General features: G+C 36.1%; 1 protein-coding gene across 3 annotated transcripts in view; it reads right to left on the reverse strand.

The window, feature by feature from the left end:
• Positions 1 to 16,230, reverse strand: part of Cntnap5 (contactin associated protein family member 5) — a 936,592-nt gene that overhangs the window by 717,527 nt on the left and 202,835 nt on the right. For all 3 annotated transcript variants that reach the window (XM_048329504.1, XM_048329503.1, XM_048329502.1), the window contains exon 2: positions 12,645 to 12,749. In XM_048329504.1, the coding sequence (XP_048185461.1) occupies positions 12,645 to 12,749 (105 nt within the window). The remainder of the gene's footprint in view (positions 1 to 12,644; positions 12,750 to 16,230) is intronic.

Below are 16,230 nucleotides of genomic sequence, written 5' to 3' on the forward strand. Positions count from 1 at the left end.
TATATGGGAAATTCAAATATCTAAAACTTTACTTATTGTTCCATGTGCTGGTGGATATTAAATTGTATTAAATTAAAATGTTTCATTTAAATGAAATATCAATAGATCTATGTGGTTGGTGGTGGCCTTGTTGAATAACACTGCTGAAATAATGTCCTGGCAAAAATTCCTACATGACAGTATTGCCCTAGATTTCTTCTCGAAAAGAAGATGGTTAGCTTTATTTTAACTTGGCAAATCATTATAGTAACTCTACTGAGAGTTGGGCATAAGGGATCTTATTGGATACTATCTTTCCATCTCTTTCTCTCTCTGTGTCTCTGTCTCTCTGTCTCTTCCCACACCCCCCACTATGAGTGTAAGTTCTCTCTCTGTCTGCCTCTAAGGCCTGAACTTGAGTTTAGATTCTTTCCTTCAGCTTTTCACTGAGAGGTAGTGCTCTCACTTGAGCCATACCTCCACTTTATTTCACTTTGTTAATTAAATGGAGATAAGAATCTCACAGACTTGTTTGCCCAGGCTGAAAAATTTCAGCCTCCTGAACAGCTAATATTATCGGTAGGAGCCAATGGTGATGGGCTTTTTAGTGGATTTTAAGGGATTATTTATACTTTATTTAGTGGGTGTATAATTACCAAGTTCCATGCATGAAGTAAACAATATTGAAGGTTTAACAACACTGGAAGACAGGGTTTCTTAGTTTTGGGTGTATTAAGAAAAAAATTATTTAAATAACTTTGAAGGGAAAACAGAAATGCAGAACTGGAAGTTGTTTGGAACTGTAGGTCTCGTATTTTTAGCATTACCACATGTAGCTTTTTCTACCATGAGCAAAACACTTTTCAAACAGTGTAGTCTATTACATTTGATTTTTTTTTTCCAGTGATTTTGTTTGAAAGACAAAGTTCAGTCTGTGTTTGATGTTCAATACACAAGAATCACTTTCTATTTTTAGGACATTGTACAAGTGGTTTTCCTACTTTCATAAACAATTATATATTGTCTATCATCACAAGGATCAAATAAAATGGTTTATGCCTACCAATAATGTCCTTGCTATAGGTATGATGATAAAAATATATTTATAATCATGTTATTCCAAAAGGTACACACATGGCTTTCTTTTTCTTTCTTGTTTTCTTTTTTCTTTTTGGCCAGCCCTGGAGCTTGAACTCAGAGCCTGAACACTGTCCCTGGCTTCTTTTTGCTCAAGGCTAGCACTCTGCCACTTGAACCACAGCACCACTTTTTGCCTAGTTTTGTGATAGAGTACCCTGCCTAGCATACTAAGGCCTTAGATTTTATCCCCATCACTGAAAAACATCAAATTACAACAGGAAAACCTTGTAGAACAAATATCTAACTTCATAAATTACAGAGTGAACATATTCTTAACCAACACTCCCAAAAATAGAAGTAGGGATATCTATCCCTCCCCTTGTGCTGGATTAATCTCTATGGTTTAATTCTCACATAGCATGAACTGGATTTTCTATTATTGATATGCAAAATTATGCTAATAAAGATGCCCTGGAATACTATCTAGTTACTGTGGATATTTTTTGTAGAGGAGATTCATTAGGAACAAGTCCTTAGTAAAATAAATGATCATTTTTCTTTCATTAATTCTGTTTTTTTCCCCAAATATGTCAGGGACATCAATTAAAAAAAATAAGTTCCAGATTTAATAGAGCTTACAATTGAATGGATGATTAGGACTGAGAAAAGATATTGGTTATTCATATGGAAGTTGGAAGGGGAACAGCCCCATGAAACCAGCATCCTGGAGAAAAGGAACTGTGAGAGATTTACTATATTTTTCTGTCTCTTTACAGGTTGTTATATGCATATATGTATGTATGTATTCTGCATGGTAGAATCAATCATCTTTAACTCATTTTCAGAATTAAATTTTATAAGGTCTAATTGAAAGACTTCATAAAGTAAAGGGACCTAGTAAATATTACCTAACAACCCCAGGATAGTCAACATAAGACTGTCATATGTCAAGTATACTATGATCAAATATTCAGACCAGTCACATGACTATATTTTGGTGAACCACAAATTACATATACATTAGTGATCTAATAAAGGGTTTAATGGATCTGAATATAGTCCCTCCAGTCTACTGGCATTATGGTCCTTGCACTGTTAGAGTGGACTATGCTACCTACAGGTTTGTGCAGTTGGTCATATAAACATAGCACACACAACTGTGTATGGCAAAAAAATAATTCATATTGAATAACCAATTATTTAATAATGTATTGACTCTAACACACTATCATTATTTTGGAGTACACTCCTACTTACTAAAAAAAAAAAATAAGAATCTGCCATGTTTTGTAGGTAGCAATCTCATGCTTCTCTTTACTGTGTCTCTCAATTGCATGGAAAGGCCTGCAGAGTTACTGATATGCAACATCTATACTTGGCTAAGTGTGTCCTGCCATGCTTATGCAGACAATATCAGCAAATAACACACTTTTCAGAACACACCCTTGATGTTAAGTACCATAGGGCTGTATCTTATTTTCTCTTGACTGGAATACACTTTGCAAAACACAGTAATGAACTGCAAATCACTAGATAAACATGTCATTAATAATCTTGATCTTTTCTGTCATTGTTTTTAGTGTAATGTTTTCAGGTAAATCCAAAGATCTGAAGAGTTGAAGAAACATTTATCCCTTTGTAACATATTAGAGTCCTCAGACTGCTGGTTCACTGAATTTTTATTTTGTGTTATCATTTTTGGAGTGCTCCACAGGAAAAAAAAAGTCAATTTGGCCTTTAAATGATGTGATCAGCCATCAGTAAAATAAATGTGGAGGACATTGGTTTCTGTATCATTTTCACTGCCAAATGATGATGCTTAGAGTCTCTGAAGCATACATTATCAGCAAGCAAAACTGTGAAAGCACCATGCCCCAGCACTGATTTGTCTTGCAATTAGCCTGGCTGAAGAGGGGCCAACACAATGAGCTCTCTCCATCTGAGAATTGTCCCAAGGTTCCTGGTAAATAGCAGAAGATTTCTACACTGTACTTCTTGATGAAATACAGGTATTCTAATGAAAGAAGAGGCTTAGATTATCATTTAAATATGTAGGTCAAGGGTAATAGCTCTCATAGATGTTTTAGTTATTGAGGAAGCTCACACCTACACGCCTACAAAGCCCTTTCCCTTCAAAACCTGAAAACCCAGTGTTTTGTGATTAAAATTCTAACCACACTGCATACAATATCCAAATTACATGAAAGGAGTTAACAATTATGTCAAAACACCTTTATTCTGATTAGGATTTCAGATCGTCTAAATAAAGATATTGGTTAATATGGGATAGAGGACAGATTCAAATCTAAGCCTTAGTAAAATTAGCTGTATATCTTTGGTACAGGGGTTGAAACCCTCCTGTGTCTTCTTGCCCCTTACTGCTCATGCCCATAATGAATGAGGCACAGAGGTCAGAAAAGTGTATCTATAATGATGCATTACATCTTTGAATGAATGAAAGCAGCAGTGGTTACAGCACAGATTCTGATCCAGAAGTTCTGAGGCATACAAGAGATATTACATTTCTAATTTGCATCTAGAAATCATCCCAGGGAAACATTTCAAGTAGAGAAAGAGAATATGATATACTATAAGGAAGAATAAGTTTCAATGTGTACCATGTCTATGGAAGCTAGGATAGGACAGAAGCAAAGAAAAGAAGGAAAGACATTGTAAATGGAGAGGAGGAAGGAGTCCAGGGAATGTGTTCTGTACCTCCCCTTCTTGTATTAAACAGCTTACATTTTATTCATATCATGGCTGCTTTATTCAATACACAGGGGAGCTTGGAGCTGTCTTTGGTAAGAATTGTGGTATTACTCAAGGTAGGATCCTCAGTATGCTCATCTGCTACTCAGTATGCTGGCTGTCTGGTGCAAGTCTCTAGAGAAGACAGAGCACCATTATTTTGCTGATGGGCCCTGATTCCTGCACTGTCCCTAATCCTCATCTTCTTATATGGAATGAAATGATACTAAACTGAAAGCCAATTTCCAAAGACCTTCATGAACCCTTAGTGTTTTGTGAAAAAGAAGAGAGAGGAATGTGTATGTATTCTGTGCTGAACAGAGAGCTTTAAGCCTTTTTTATCTATTCACTAGCCTAGAAAGCGGAAAATGCTCTGACATAGAAATAAAATTCTCCATGGCAACAATATTGTCATGCTAGAAACATACAATCTCATCTTACACAGGCAAGCATTTCAAAAAATATATTCAAGTGAGGAAGGAGCATTATAATTTTAAGGGGCAAATGGTAAATGAAAGAGTTTGCAAACAGTATTTGAGAAAAACGAAGAAAAGTATGAGAAAGACAAATACAAGCCTTTCCTCTTACGGGACTAAACACATCTGTTCCTGCTCATGATTTAATCATGTAAAATAACATCAATCCTTTTGTTCATTTTCAAGTTCTTGCCCACAGTTCCCTGACTTCATACTGGCCCACCAGCTCTTGTGCTTCATTTTGACAGGATTTCTTGCAGCTGATTTAATGCCAAGATCACAAGCTTTCTTGCCACAAAACAAATCACGTTTGACAAAGAAAGATCCTTCCTAAGCCACCATTACATAAATTGACTTGGCAACCTACATTATTGTTGATCTGACCTACAGCTTAATATATTTGTCATTTTTTCCCCAAAAGTAATTAGTTCTCTTTTTTGCTTTCCATTTTCTCCATGTGAGATAGGATGATGGCTGAGGGAAAAGAGAAGTGAGAGAACAAAAATTCCATTTAGCAAATCCTCTCCACAGATGAGATAGCAGAGTGGGGACTATTACAAACAGGCTTTAAGCACCTAATACCTCCTTCTGGGCTTCAGTGTCCAGATCTTGACTGGCACAGCAATAGCTCAGGTCAACAGCTGTTTCCAGGGGTGATTATTTTTCCCTTCCTTGAAGAGATCAGTTTATTGTTAAATTTGCTTGACTAAGTAAGGGTCAGAGGCACCCTTTCAGACATTACTGCATAGTACAGCCATCACAGATTCTCCTTTTTGCTTTGGAATGATCATTGTTTCTGCAAGGGCACATTAGTCATCTGTGCATATTCTCGCTGAGTCTCCTCAGACATGTGCATACTAGATTTCTTGTAGATATTGGAAGACTAGGGTATTTTCCCGTCCACATTCAATGTATGGCAGTGGGCTATATGAGCACTAGGAAGTGCAGTGACTTTAAAAGGTTCCCAGGGATTTGCAGTGAAGCTAGTTCATTCAGTACTGGTGAGCACTTCAGAATGAAATGTAATATACTAAAAACCCATGGTTTCACAGCCTGGATTTCATCTTCAGAGAAATAAAGAAATTCCTATGGGGCTGGGGATATGGCCTAGTGGCAAGAGTGCCTGCCTCATATACATGAGGCCCTGGGTTCGATTCCCCAGCACTACATATACAGAAAATGGCCAGAAGTGGTGCTGTGGCTCAAGTGACAGAGTGCTAGCCTTGAGCAAAAAGAAGCCAGGGACAGTGCTCAGGCCCTGAGTCCAAGCCCCAGGACTGGCCAAAAAAAAAAAAAAAAGAAATTCCTAGACAAGTTTGTTGAAGTTTGGAAGTCATGTGACAAGTGTATAAGTGAATAGAAAAGTATGTTAAGGAAAAAAATGCAACCAAGCTTGGATATGATAAGAAGGTAAAATATAATATCATTTGAGGCAATTTTATTAAAAATAGACTTGGTGATTAATTTTCTAGAAGAATGCACCTGTCATTTGGTTTCATTCTTTGTTGATTGATTAGATTAGTAATACTATAAAATTTCATGTTAACTTATTTATTTGGACCCCATAGAGAAGATTATAGAAAAATCATGAAATTCTTCACAAGTTGTATAATCATGTAAGATAGGTTACTGGTATCTGCCAACTTCACTCAGTGAATGGACATTCAGAGAACTGGTAGAGTGTTATCTGGCTGAAACCTATGAGGTTGATTCTAGAATAAATTGGCTTTTGAGTCAGGGGACTGAATGAGAAAGATGAGTCCTTTCCAACCATTTACTGACCATCATTTCATTCCTTACAGGGCAAGATGAAATAAAAACACAGCAAAGATGAACTTGCCATATATTTTAGAGGTAATAACTATGTGTTACTGGTTTTGTACACCAGGATGCCCTCTTTCTAAGCCTTTGGACTCCGGTCATACTTTGCTTCTCAGGCCACAGAAGAAAAGTTTCCCATGGATTTTCCCAGTTCTGAGACTTGTGGTTCACATTGCATCATACCACCAGCTTTCCTGGTTCCCCAGCTTGCAGAGGGATATGAAGGGCCTTTCCACTCTCTCAGATCTGGGAGGCCAGCATCCATGATAAATACCCCTATCAATCTCTGTATAATCTATTGATTCTCTGAAGAACCTTGGTTAATACAAGTTTTGTATTTCCTGAATGTTTACATTCTACAATTCTTTTCTTTCCTCTCAACTCTTCAAAGGACTTCTGGAACAAGTTTTACCATTTTACTTTATGATATTAGTGAATTGAATAACTTTTGGAGTGTTTATTCTATATTTATATGAGAACTATGATTTTAACTTACTGCAAATCATACTTTGGCAAATGTTTATTGTTTACCTACTTGAAGCTATTTCCAAGGTCAAAAAAAGTTCAGCTAGATTTTGATCTCTGTTCTTTAAGAGTTTTAAGTATAGATGGTTGAGAGTGTGTGTAAAAACAGATATGTGTCTGTTGAATGGTCAACGACTGGAGACAGGTGTTAGAAATATAAGATGTTTCACCGTGCCTTCATGTAGGAGAGAAAGGGCTGAGGTACATACAGGAAGCTGTTGCAATAGTTCTTGCAGAGTGGGGCCATGGGCCATATAACACCCAAAACATAATTTGCTATGTGATGTAACAAACATGGATGATTCTTATGACTGTCAGAAGTTGTGTGTTTGTATGGATAATTTTATATGGACTATAACTGTAGAAATATTCAAATGGCCTTTGGCAGAGAAAAGATATCCCACACATTTTACAGAATTTGTTAGGAAAAAGGATATTATGCACTGACAGGTTGAAACAGAGTACAGTGAAGTAGATTCCTGGGTACTGAGTAAGGCATAGTAGATACCTAGACACTTGGAGTCATGATTCACAGTGATGTTCCATGGCTGTTTAAAGTAGAATGATTTTTTGGTGAATATGACATTAAAAACAAGGCAAAAGTAGGGGGTAGAGAGAAGGAAATAAAGAAGGAAAATGAAAGAAAAAAGAGAGAGACAGAGAGAGAGAAGAAGGAAGGAAGGGAGGGAGGGAGGGAGGGAGGGAGGGAGGGAGGGAGAGAGAGAGAGAAAGAAAGAAAGAAAGAAAGAAAGAAAGAAAGAAAGAAAGAAAGAAAGAAAGAAAGAAAGAAAGAAAGAAAAAGAAAGAAAGAAAGATGAATTTGGAAGTTATCAGTCTAAAAAGCTTCGTACAGTACAGGAAACAATCAAAATAAAAGTGAAGACTGAAATGAGAGAGGATGTTTGTAAGATACATAACTGAAATGGAAAATAGCACATGCAATTCACTAGTATAATACAAAATACTTAAAAAATACAAGAAACCCTCCAAACAAACAACAGGTATTTATTGTATTTTAAAAGGTGATTTATCAACAGGGAAACAAAAATTAAATCTTCAAGGAGATATCACCTCACACCCATTAGTATGATTGTAATAAAAATAATTTAAATGTTTTAAAGGATGTGGAAAAGAAATCCTTACCCATTAATTTTTGGTATTTTATTTAATTTAATTTTTGCTAGCTATATCAGTTGCACCCAGGAAAGGTCTCATTGTTATATCTCCTCACTTGTTTACCCAGTATTGAAATCAGCCACACTGCTTATTATACTTTCTGTCTCTGTTTCCTTTCCTCACAAAAAAAGCATCCCTAGTAGGGCTTCTTGTTACATTTTTAGAGTTGAAATTATATTTTTGGCAGTATTCAATGTCCTTTATCCTCCTCCCCTTTTGCAATATTGATGAGAAGGTAAAATGGTACAACTATAAAAAACAATAGTGCAGCTTCTCAGAAAAATTAAAACTAGTTTTACCATATAATTGAGCATTACACTTCTGTGCCCATGAATGAGCAGGACAAAAATCAATCTCTCTATTAAGGACTTGCACAACCATGCTGTTGGCAGTATTTGCATTAGCCAATATGTGGAAACAACACAAGAATCTGTTGATGGATAAGCATATAAAGAAATAGGTATGTTTGTCTAAATGTGTCTAAATGTGTGAGGGTATGTATGTTGGAATGGTATTCATCCAGAAACAAGAAAAGTCCTGCATTAATGACAACATACATTCATCTTGTGGGCATTATTATGTATGAAATTGCCAAACACAGGAAGATCAGACTTTTACAATCTTATATGGAATCTAAAAAGGAGAATAGTGGTTTGGTGGTTGCCAGGGATCAGGGAAAATTGATAGATGTTACGGAAAGAATACAATTTTTCATTTAGAAGAATAAATTATGTCTATATAAGTGTCAGCATGGCTACTCAGTTGGTAATATCCCACTGTGTAATTGAAGTGTGCTAGAACAGTAGATAGAATTTTCTCAGCACACACAAACACATACACAAAAAGTATGACAGTTATAGATGTTAAAGATTGATAAATATCTCAATTGTACTACGTGCTTCACAATGTATATCTGTGTCAAATCATCATATCATATACAGTAGATATATGAAGTTTTACTTGCTAGTTATATTTCAATAACAACATGAAGAAAAAGTCAAACTAATTAAAAAAGCACACAATTTCCATTGTTAAGACCAATCTTTCTTGTGGTTTTCAGTTGCATTCTGGTACAGTTTACTTGTACTAGGAAAATGAATTCCTAGACAAAGCATCCTCATCATAGTTCTTTGACATCTCTAAGAAAAACATAAATTACATGGTATATATGACATGTGCACTCACTAGACAGAAATAAGAAAATTTAAATTATCCATATGGAAAGGAGTAGTTGGAATTATAATTGCTTTTAGTCCCAGATAGTGGAAAGAGAGAACATAAGTCTGGTTTGAAAGGAAAACAGCAATTCATTATTTTTAATGAAATCTCCATCATTAATATTGCTATAGGCCTTCTCTTCAACTAACTTTTACGTGTGTCTATCAACTCATTGATAAAATTTGTTCATAATGACATCACACAATTTCTTATACAGTTTATATTAACATGTATAGGGTATGTGCATATTTTCTGTGCATGTATATGTAAATATATCATTATACACATACATATATACTACTTCATTCAAGCACAGTAACATAGACAATTGACCCTTTATATGCTTGGTTTATCTATATGCTATATGGATCCAACCAAACAGAAATATGAAATTATTTGAAAAATATTATTTAATGACCTCAAAATTTATAAATCTTTTCCTTTATTATTTTCAAAACAATAGTGTATTATTTGTATATCACCTACATTGTATCAGGCATTATAATTAATATAGAGATTAAGTTGTACAGAAGAATGTTCAAAGGTAATGTGTAACTGATATCATTTTCTACAAGAGACTAGATATTACAAAGATTTTGGTACTGTGGGAGTCCTGGAATCAACCTTATATGGATGTTGATAATTAATTATGTAAATTAATTATGTATACATGCTTGTACATGTCGATATATATGTTGTAGGCATTTTGCTCACATATCTACCCCTGTATAGGAGTTTTGTTTGTCTATATGCCCAATTACTTGCCAATATTCATATTTTCTCTATATAACCTAATAAATATATGTTGTGTAAGTACAGTTATTTTTTACACCACATACACATCTAGTATCCAAATAAAACAAATAATATCACTAGTCTCAAAATAATAAATGCCAGCTGTTCATTATATCACAGTTTTTTATTACATGGAAGTTTACATTCTACTATGAACTCTTTTGTGTTTGTTTGTTCATTTTTTTTTGTTATTGTAACTTGTGGGATTGGAACTCGGGGCCTGGGAACTATTCCTGAGTTTTTCTACTTAAGTCTAGTAGTGAGTCACAGTGCCATTTTGAGCTATAGCCCCACTTCTTGTGGTTAATTAGAGGTAAGAGTCTCATGGACTTTTCTGCCCAGGCTGGCTTTGAACTGTGATCCTCAGATCTTAGCTGCCTGAGGAGCTAGGATTATATGCCTCAGCTACCAGCATACAGCTCTCATATGCACTCTTTACCAATAATGGTTTTAGCTATTTTGCCAACCATGTCTTAAGATTCTAGCAGGCTGCACAGAACATAGCAAATACTAAATCAAAATTCATAGAAGCATATATTATTCATGATTTACACGATGCCCTATTTAATAAATCTTTTTGCATTTGGAATCCCCTAGAAAGCTTAAATTTATCCACTTGATCAATATCATTGTTTGAGCCCCATCCTAGGCATCTAATTCTGTGTGTCTGGGAGATAGGCTCAGGTAATTCTCCTGTAAAATTGTTCAGGTGATTCAAATATGTAGCTCAATATAAGAGCTGCTGATCTTAACACTTCCTTGAGCTCAATTTTATTCTCCCTGAAAGCAGGGGCTCTGTCAGCCCCTTGAATGCTGAGCTAGAAAGTGAAATCTCAATCCCTAGGAACACCAACTCCATGACTTCTACTCAGCTGTCCCAGTTTAGAATAGTATCTAGTAAAGAGAAAGGAGAAAGAGGTCAATCTCTGTACACACTAATGCTAGCCCAGGCCTGAGACACCCAAGTTCCTCAATGAGCTGGATACAGACAATTATAATCAGTTGGAACAGAGACACCTGTATCCAGTCAATACCTATCCATCAGGGAAGGAGCAAGCCTGTTATCAGACGCACAGCTTATCTGTGGCTTAAATTGCCAAGGAGCCACAAGGCAGTAATAATTTCCTGCTGCAATAGTTTGGGTGGGATTGAGATCAGCTCTGTCTCTGGAATACCTGCTGGAGACTGTGCTAACATTTCCCAATTTGTGTTTTATTCTGAAATGAAAAAAAGAAAAATAGGCCTTTATGCTCCATTTCGCTTTTCTATCCTTCAGTGGGGATGATCTGTAGGCCAGTCTGACCTCATTCTGCATATATGCTTCTAGGCAGACATTATTAGGGATAATTCACAGATTAAAAACACTGAGTTTAGAATCAGCTAAGTGATTTGCAGAAACTCACAGAGCATTTAAGTGTGATAGTCCAGTATTTGAATGCTGGTCAATTCGTTTGTAAGTTACTCCTCTTTCCACTCTACCACATATCAGTTTGTCCTATTGTATCAATTCACTATCATGGTGACTATAAGCTTAATCTCTGGATTCAGAAGAATCAGGTTTGAAACAAGCATTTTGCTTTCTTTCCTGGGTAATCTTGGGAAAATTTTACAAACTATTTGTGCCTAAAAACAGGGCAAGCAGCAATTATTACAGGGCAAACAGCAATTGTCCTTACCTTACAACATCTCTCTGTTAGAACTCAGGTAAAATAGTTAATAAAGTTTGAGGCATAGAATACTTACAAAATAAAATTGCAGTCCAAAAATATATTGCTATTTTTATCCTCTATGTAGGATCAATTGCCTTTTATTTTCCTTTTAGAATAATATGCTCTCTTTACAGTAGCAGAGATAAGGGTTTAGAAACATTCTTAGTTACCAAAATCAATGAGTGCTCATGTGTAAAATGATATAAGGTTTGTACTTAATATACACACATTTACCTGTAGTTTAGAGCATAACTGGATTATTTATGATACCTGTAGGTTGTAAGTGATATCTATATTATATAAATGACTAATAAAACATATTATGTAATGAATGGGGATAAGAAAAAGTCTGTCTGTGTTCAGTATGAAAGCAATATTTTCTAATTTTATGATACTGTGAAATGGCTTATGTGACCTAAATCATATTCCAGAATGCAAAGATAAGTCAGCACTGAGAAATCTACTGATGTAGTTGGCCCAATATATCAATGCATATGTAATACAAACAATTTAATAGATTAAAAGTTTAGTAGGACTTTTAAAATTGCAACTTATTTTCTCTAGTTATATAAAAGTAGGTAGTTACTAATTACTAACCAGTAACTCAAATATCAGAGAATTCAAGTTTTCTTTTGTTTATTACCTTTAAGTAGCTGTAAAAAGGGGTTTCTGTTCAACATCTCAGTTTATGAGTACAATTCATCTTGAAAGTTTTGATTGCATTCTCCCCACCAACCCTGCTTTCTCTCTTCATTTGTCTACCCTCCTCCCCTTGATCCCTCCTCTTGTATGACAGTCTAAGGGAGGATTACAGGATTAGATGTAGCTCTGTGATAAAGTACTTGTCCAGAATGTGTGAGGTCTTCGGGTCAACCTCAGGATAGGAAAAAAATATCAAAAAACAAAACTTTCTTTGGGTTGGAGGAACATGAGTTAGCATAATCTAAATATATATCATACCACTGGAAGTATTATTAAGCTAGATTTATACCTTTCTCCTTACAGGTAACATTGCTGTTGGATACTATATCTATGAATGAAAGTGCTCACTATCTTCTATATATTCACAGTGCTCTGTTTCAGTGTATGGTTTTAGGATTTTAGTCACTCAACTTACCAACCCTCCAGTTGAGTTGAGCTGAGCTGGGAGAACCAGTGAAATCTGAGGAGCTGGAGAAAGCCATGGGAGAGAGAAGAGATGCTAACGGGTCATCACAGTTGTCTGAAATTGAGAGAGAGAGAGAGAGAGAGAGAGAGAGAGAGAGTCATTCACAACCATCATTTATAAAATTAACCACCTGCTCTGCCTAAGGATGGGAATCACTGGTTTCCAGGTATCATTATATCTACATTGCACAGCAACCCAAATGCAAACGGACATCTTCCTTTTTCAGATAGAGAAAATGTAGGTTACAGGTAACAGGTAGGTTATTCAATGTCAGAAAGTGAGAAAGTAGTGCCACAAAAATTCTCATTTAAGTTTGTCTGACTTAAAATCTCAGCCACTCATCCATTCCTTAAATTGAACACTTGAGTAAAACCTCACATTATTGCTATTGTCCTTACTGTATGAGAAGACAAAATGCTAGGAAGGGGACATTGTTTAACTATTATCCTATCCTCAGTCCCCAAGGACCCCTTTAATGACAGTACCTTATTTCAGATTTACTCTCAATTGTGTGAAGCTATTTAGACAACAAATTTCTCAACATAGCTAGCACACACCAGGAGGCAATAGAGTGTGTGCATATGTGTGTGTGTGTTTTGAGACAATATCTTACTATGCAGTCCAGGATGGCTCCCTACTTACAATCACTTTGACTCTACTTCCTAAATAGCAGGATTACAGAACTATAACACAGGTCCTAGCTGGAACAATCATGAAGTTGATATTTAATTCTGTAACTCAAATTCTAAACTTTTCCTAAATGTGGTAAGTGAGCTTTCTAAGCCTATTTTGATAATGTCTAAATATGAAATAGAGACATGGTCATGGCACTATACCTCTGTTCATTCAAATTGAAACCAATGTAACTTAATTATCTCACATAAAGAGATGCATCCTTCATACTTGGTATATTGATGCCTTTGAGTTTTGTGTCTTCTAAAGGTCATGTCAAGATATAATTGCTATTGCAACAGTACTAAGAGATGGAACCATTAAGAGATGATTAAACCATGAACATCAAACCTTCTTAGCCTATAGGAATGTTTAATGCCTTAATGAAAGTGCTTTCATAGTGTGATGCTGTAGCATTGCTTGATGCTGTCAACATTACATCATTTTTCAAGCCTCCAGCTATGTGAGCCAGGAATTGTCTACCCATTAGAAATTTCCCAGCCTTCGGTATTCTATGACAGACTAGTACAATTGTTTTATTAAATATTATCTAACAATTTATTTGTTTGTATATTCTTTTTTTTAATTTTTATTATCAAACTGATGTACAGAGAGGTTACAGTGTCATACATTAGGCATTGGATACATTTCTTATACTGTTTGTTACCTCCTCCCTTGTCGGGAGCTAACAGCGAAATTCACCCTAACTTCTGGTTTACTCTCAAGGGCGTGCAAGGTCACGGCTTAGGGAGCCAAAGTTTATCCTAACCTCTGGCCATGTTGTTATCTCAAGGACATGCAAGGACATGGTTTACTTGAAGGACAGTACTAATCCCGAGATGTTTTATTATGTCAACAAGAGTCTGTTATGTATACCATCCGACCATGCCTTGTTTTACTGTCTGTTGTTATTTACCAATTTCAAGGCCTTCCTGTTTTCTTAAACCTTGGTTAATCCTATGCTATTTCCTGGTTGTCAAACTGTATATAAGCTGGAATTTAAAAATATATGGGGCTGCAGTCTTGAGGTTAAACCTTGCGGCTGCAGACCTCCCATACCCCATCTTTGTCTCTTGTCTTTTTTCTCTTGCCTTATTTTTCCTTTTCCCTATCCCCGCAGCCCCTCAGTCAGGATTCCTGTTTCCCTGCCGGCTGGCCCAGCAGGCTCCCTCACTCCCCCCTCCCCCTCCCCCTTTCCCTCTCCCCTCATGAGTTGTTCAGTTCATTTACACCAAACAGTTTTGCAAGTATTGCTTTTGTAGTCCTTTGTCTTTTTCTGCTCTGTCTCTCGATTTTGGTATTCCCTTTCACTTTCCTAGTTCTAATACCAGAATACATGGTTTCCAATGTACTCAGATAAGATGCAGTGATAGTGCAGGTACAACCACAGGAAGGGGATACAAGAGCATCATCAACAATAGAAGCTACGGTTTCAGATGGCATGTTGAAAGTAATTACAACGGTGATAAAACAGTCGTTTCCATAACATGGAGGCCATTTCACTTAACGTCATCTTATGTGTTCATAAGGGTATAACTTTTGTGATCCTCTGCTGTGACTAGCCTAAACCTGTGCTAATTGTTCCCTATGAGGGAGACCATAATGTCCATGTTTCTTGGGTCTGGATCAGTTCATTTAGTATAATTTTTTCCAAGTTCTTCCATTTTCTTATGAATGGGGCAATGTCTTTCTTTCTGATAGAGGCATAAAATTCCATATTGTATAGGTACCACATTTTCCTGATCCATTTGTCTACTGAGGGGCATCTGGGTTGGTTCCATATTTTAGCTATGACAAATTGTGCTGCGATGAACATTGTTGTGCTGGTGGCTTTAGTGTGTTCTTGTGTGTTGTCTTTTGGGTAGATGCCCCAAAGTGGGGCTGCTGGGTCATAGGGGAGCTCTATATTTAGCCTTCTGAGGAATCTCCATACCGCTTGCCAGAGTGGCTGAACCATTTTACATTCCCACCAACAATGAAGTAGGGTTCCCTTTTGGCCACATCCCTTCCAACATTTGTTATTATTAGTTTTCTTGATATAGGACATTCTTACTGGGGTGAGATGGAATCTCAATTTTGTTTTTATTTGCATTTCTTTTTTGGCCAGTGATGTAGAGCACTTTTTCATATGTCTCTTGGCCATTCTCATTTCCTCATCAGAGAAGTCTCTTTTTAAGTCTTTAGCCCACTCGTTGAGAGGGCTATTGGTTCTTTGTGGTTTTGTTTTTGGAGGAATGTAATTTCTTTAGTTCTGCATATATTTTAGATATGAGTCCTTGGTCCATTGTATGGTCAGTAAAGATCTTTTCCCAATCTGCTTTCTGTTTATCTTGCAAGCTATGTCCTTTCCCCTGCAGAAGCTCTGCAGTTTGATGCAGTCCCATTTGTCCATCCTTTCTTTGATTTGTATCATTTCTGGGTCTTTGTTACGGAAGTTCCGTCTTGTGCCAAGGAGCCCAAGTGTTTCTTCTACTCCTTCTTTTAGTGTTTTCAGGGTATCTGTTTTAATTTAAGGTCTTTGATCCATTCGGAATTGATTTTGGTGCAGGGTGATATATAAGGATCTAGTTTTAGTTTGTTGCAGGTGTTGAACCAGTTTTGCCAGCACCATTTGTTAAAGAGGCTATCTTTCTTCCATTCTATTTTTTTATATTCTTCTGTATGTCACATTTTTGTGCCAAGAACCTGGTGTATATTAGGTCTTAACAAAGGCATGATGAATGGTTAGTGATGAATTTTTTAAGTAATATATTTTTATTTTCTTTATTTATTGTCAAAGTGATATACAGAGGGGTTACTGTTTCATACATAAGGCAGTGTTTACATTTATTATCCAACTTCCCTGAAATGATTTTTTTTAAAG

Source organism: Perognathus longimembris, chromosome 20 (assembly GCF_023159225.1).
Source record: "Perognathus longimembris pacificus isolate PPM17 chromosome 20, ASM2315922v1, whole genome shotgun sequence".
Lineage (NCBI taxonomy): Eukaryota > Metazoa > Chordata > Mammalia > Rodentia > Heteromyidae > Perognathus > Perognathus longimembris.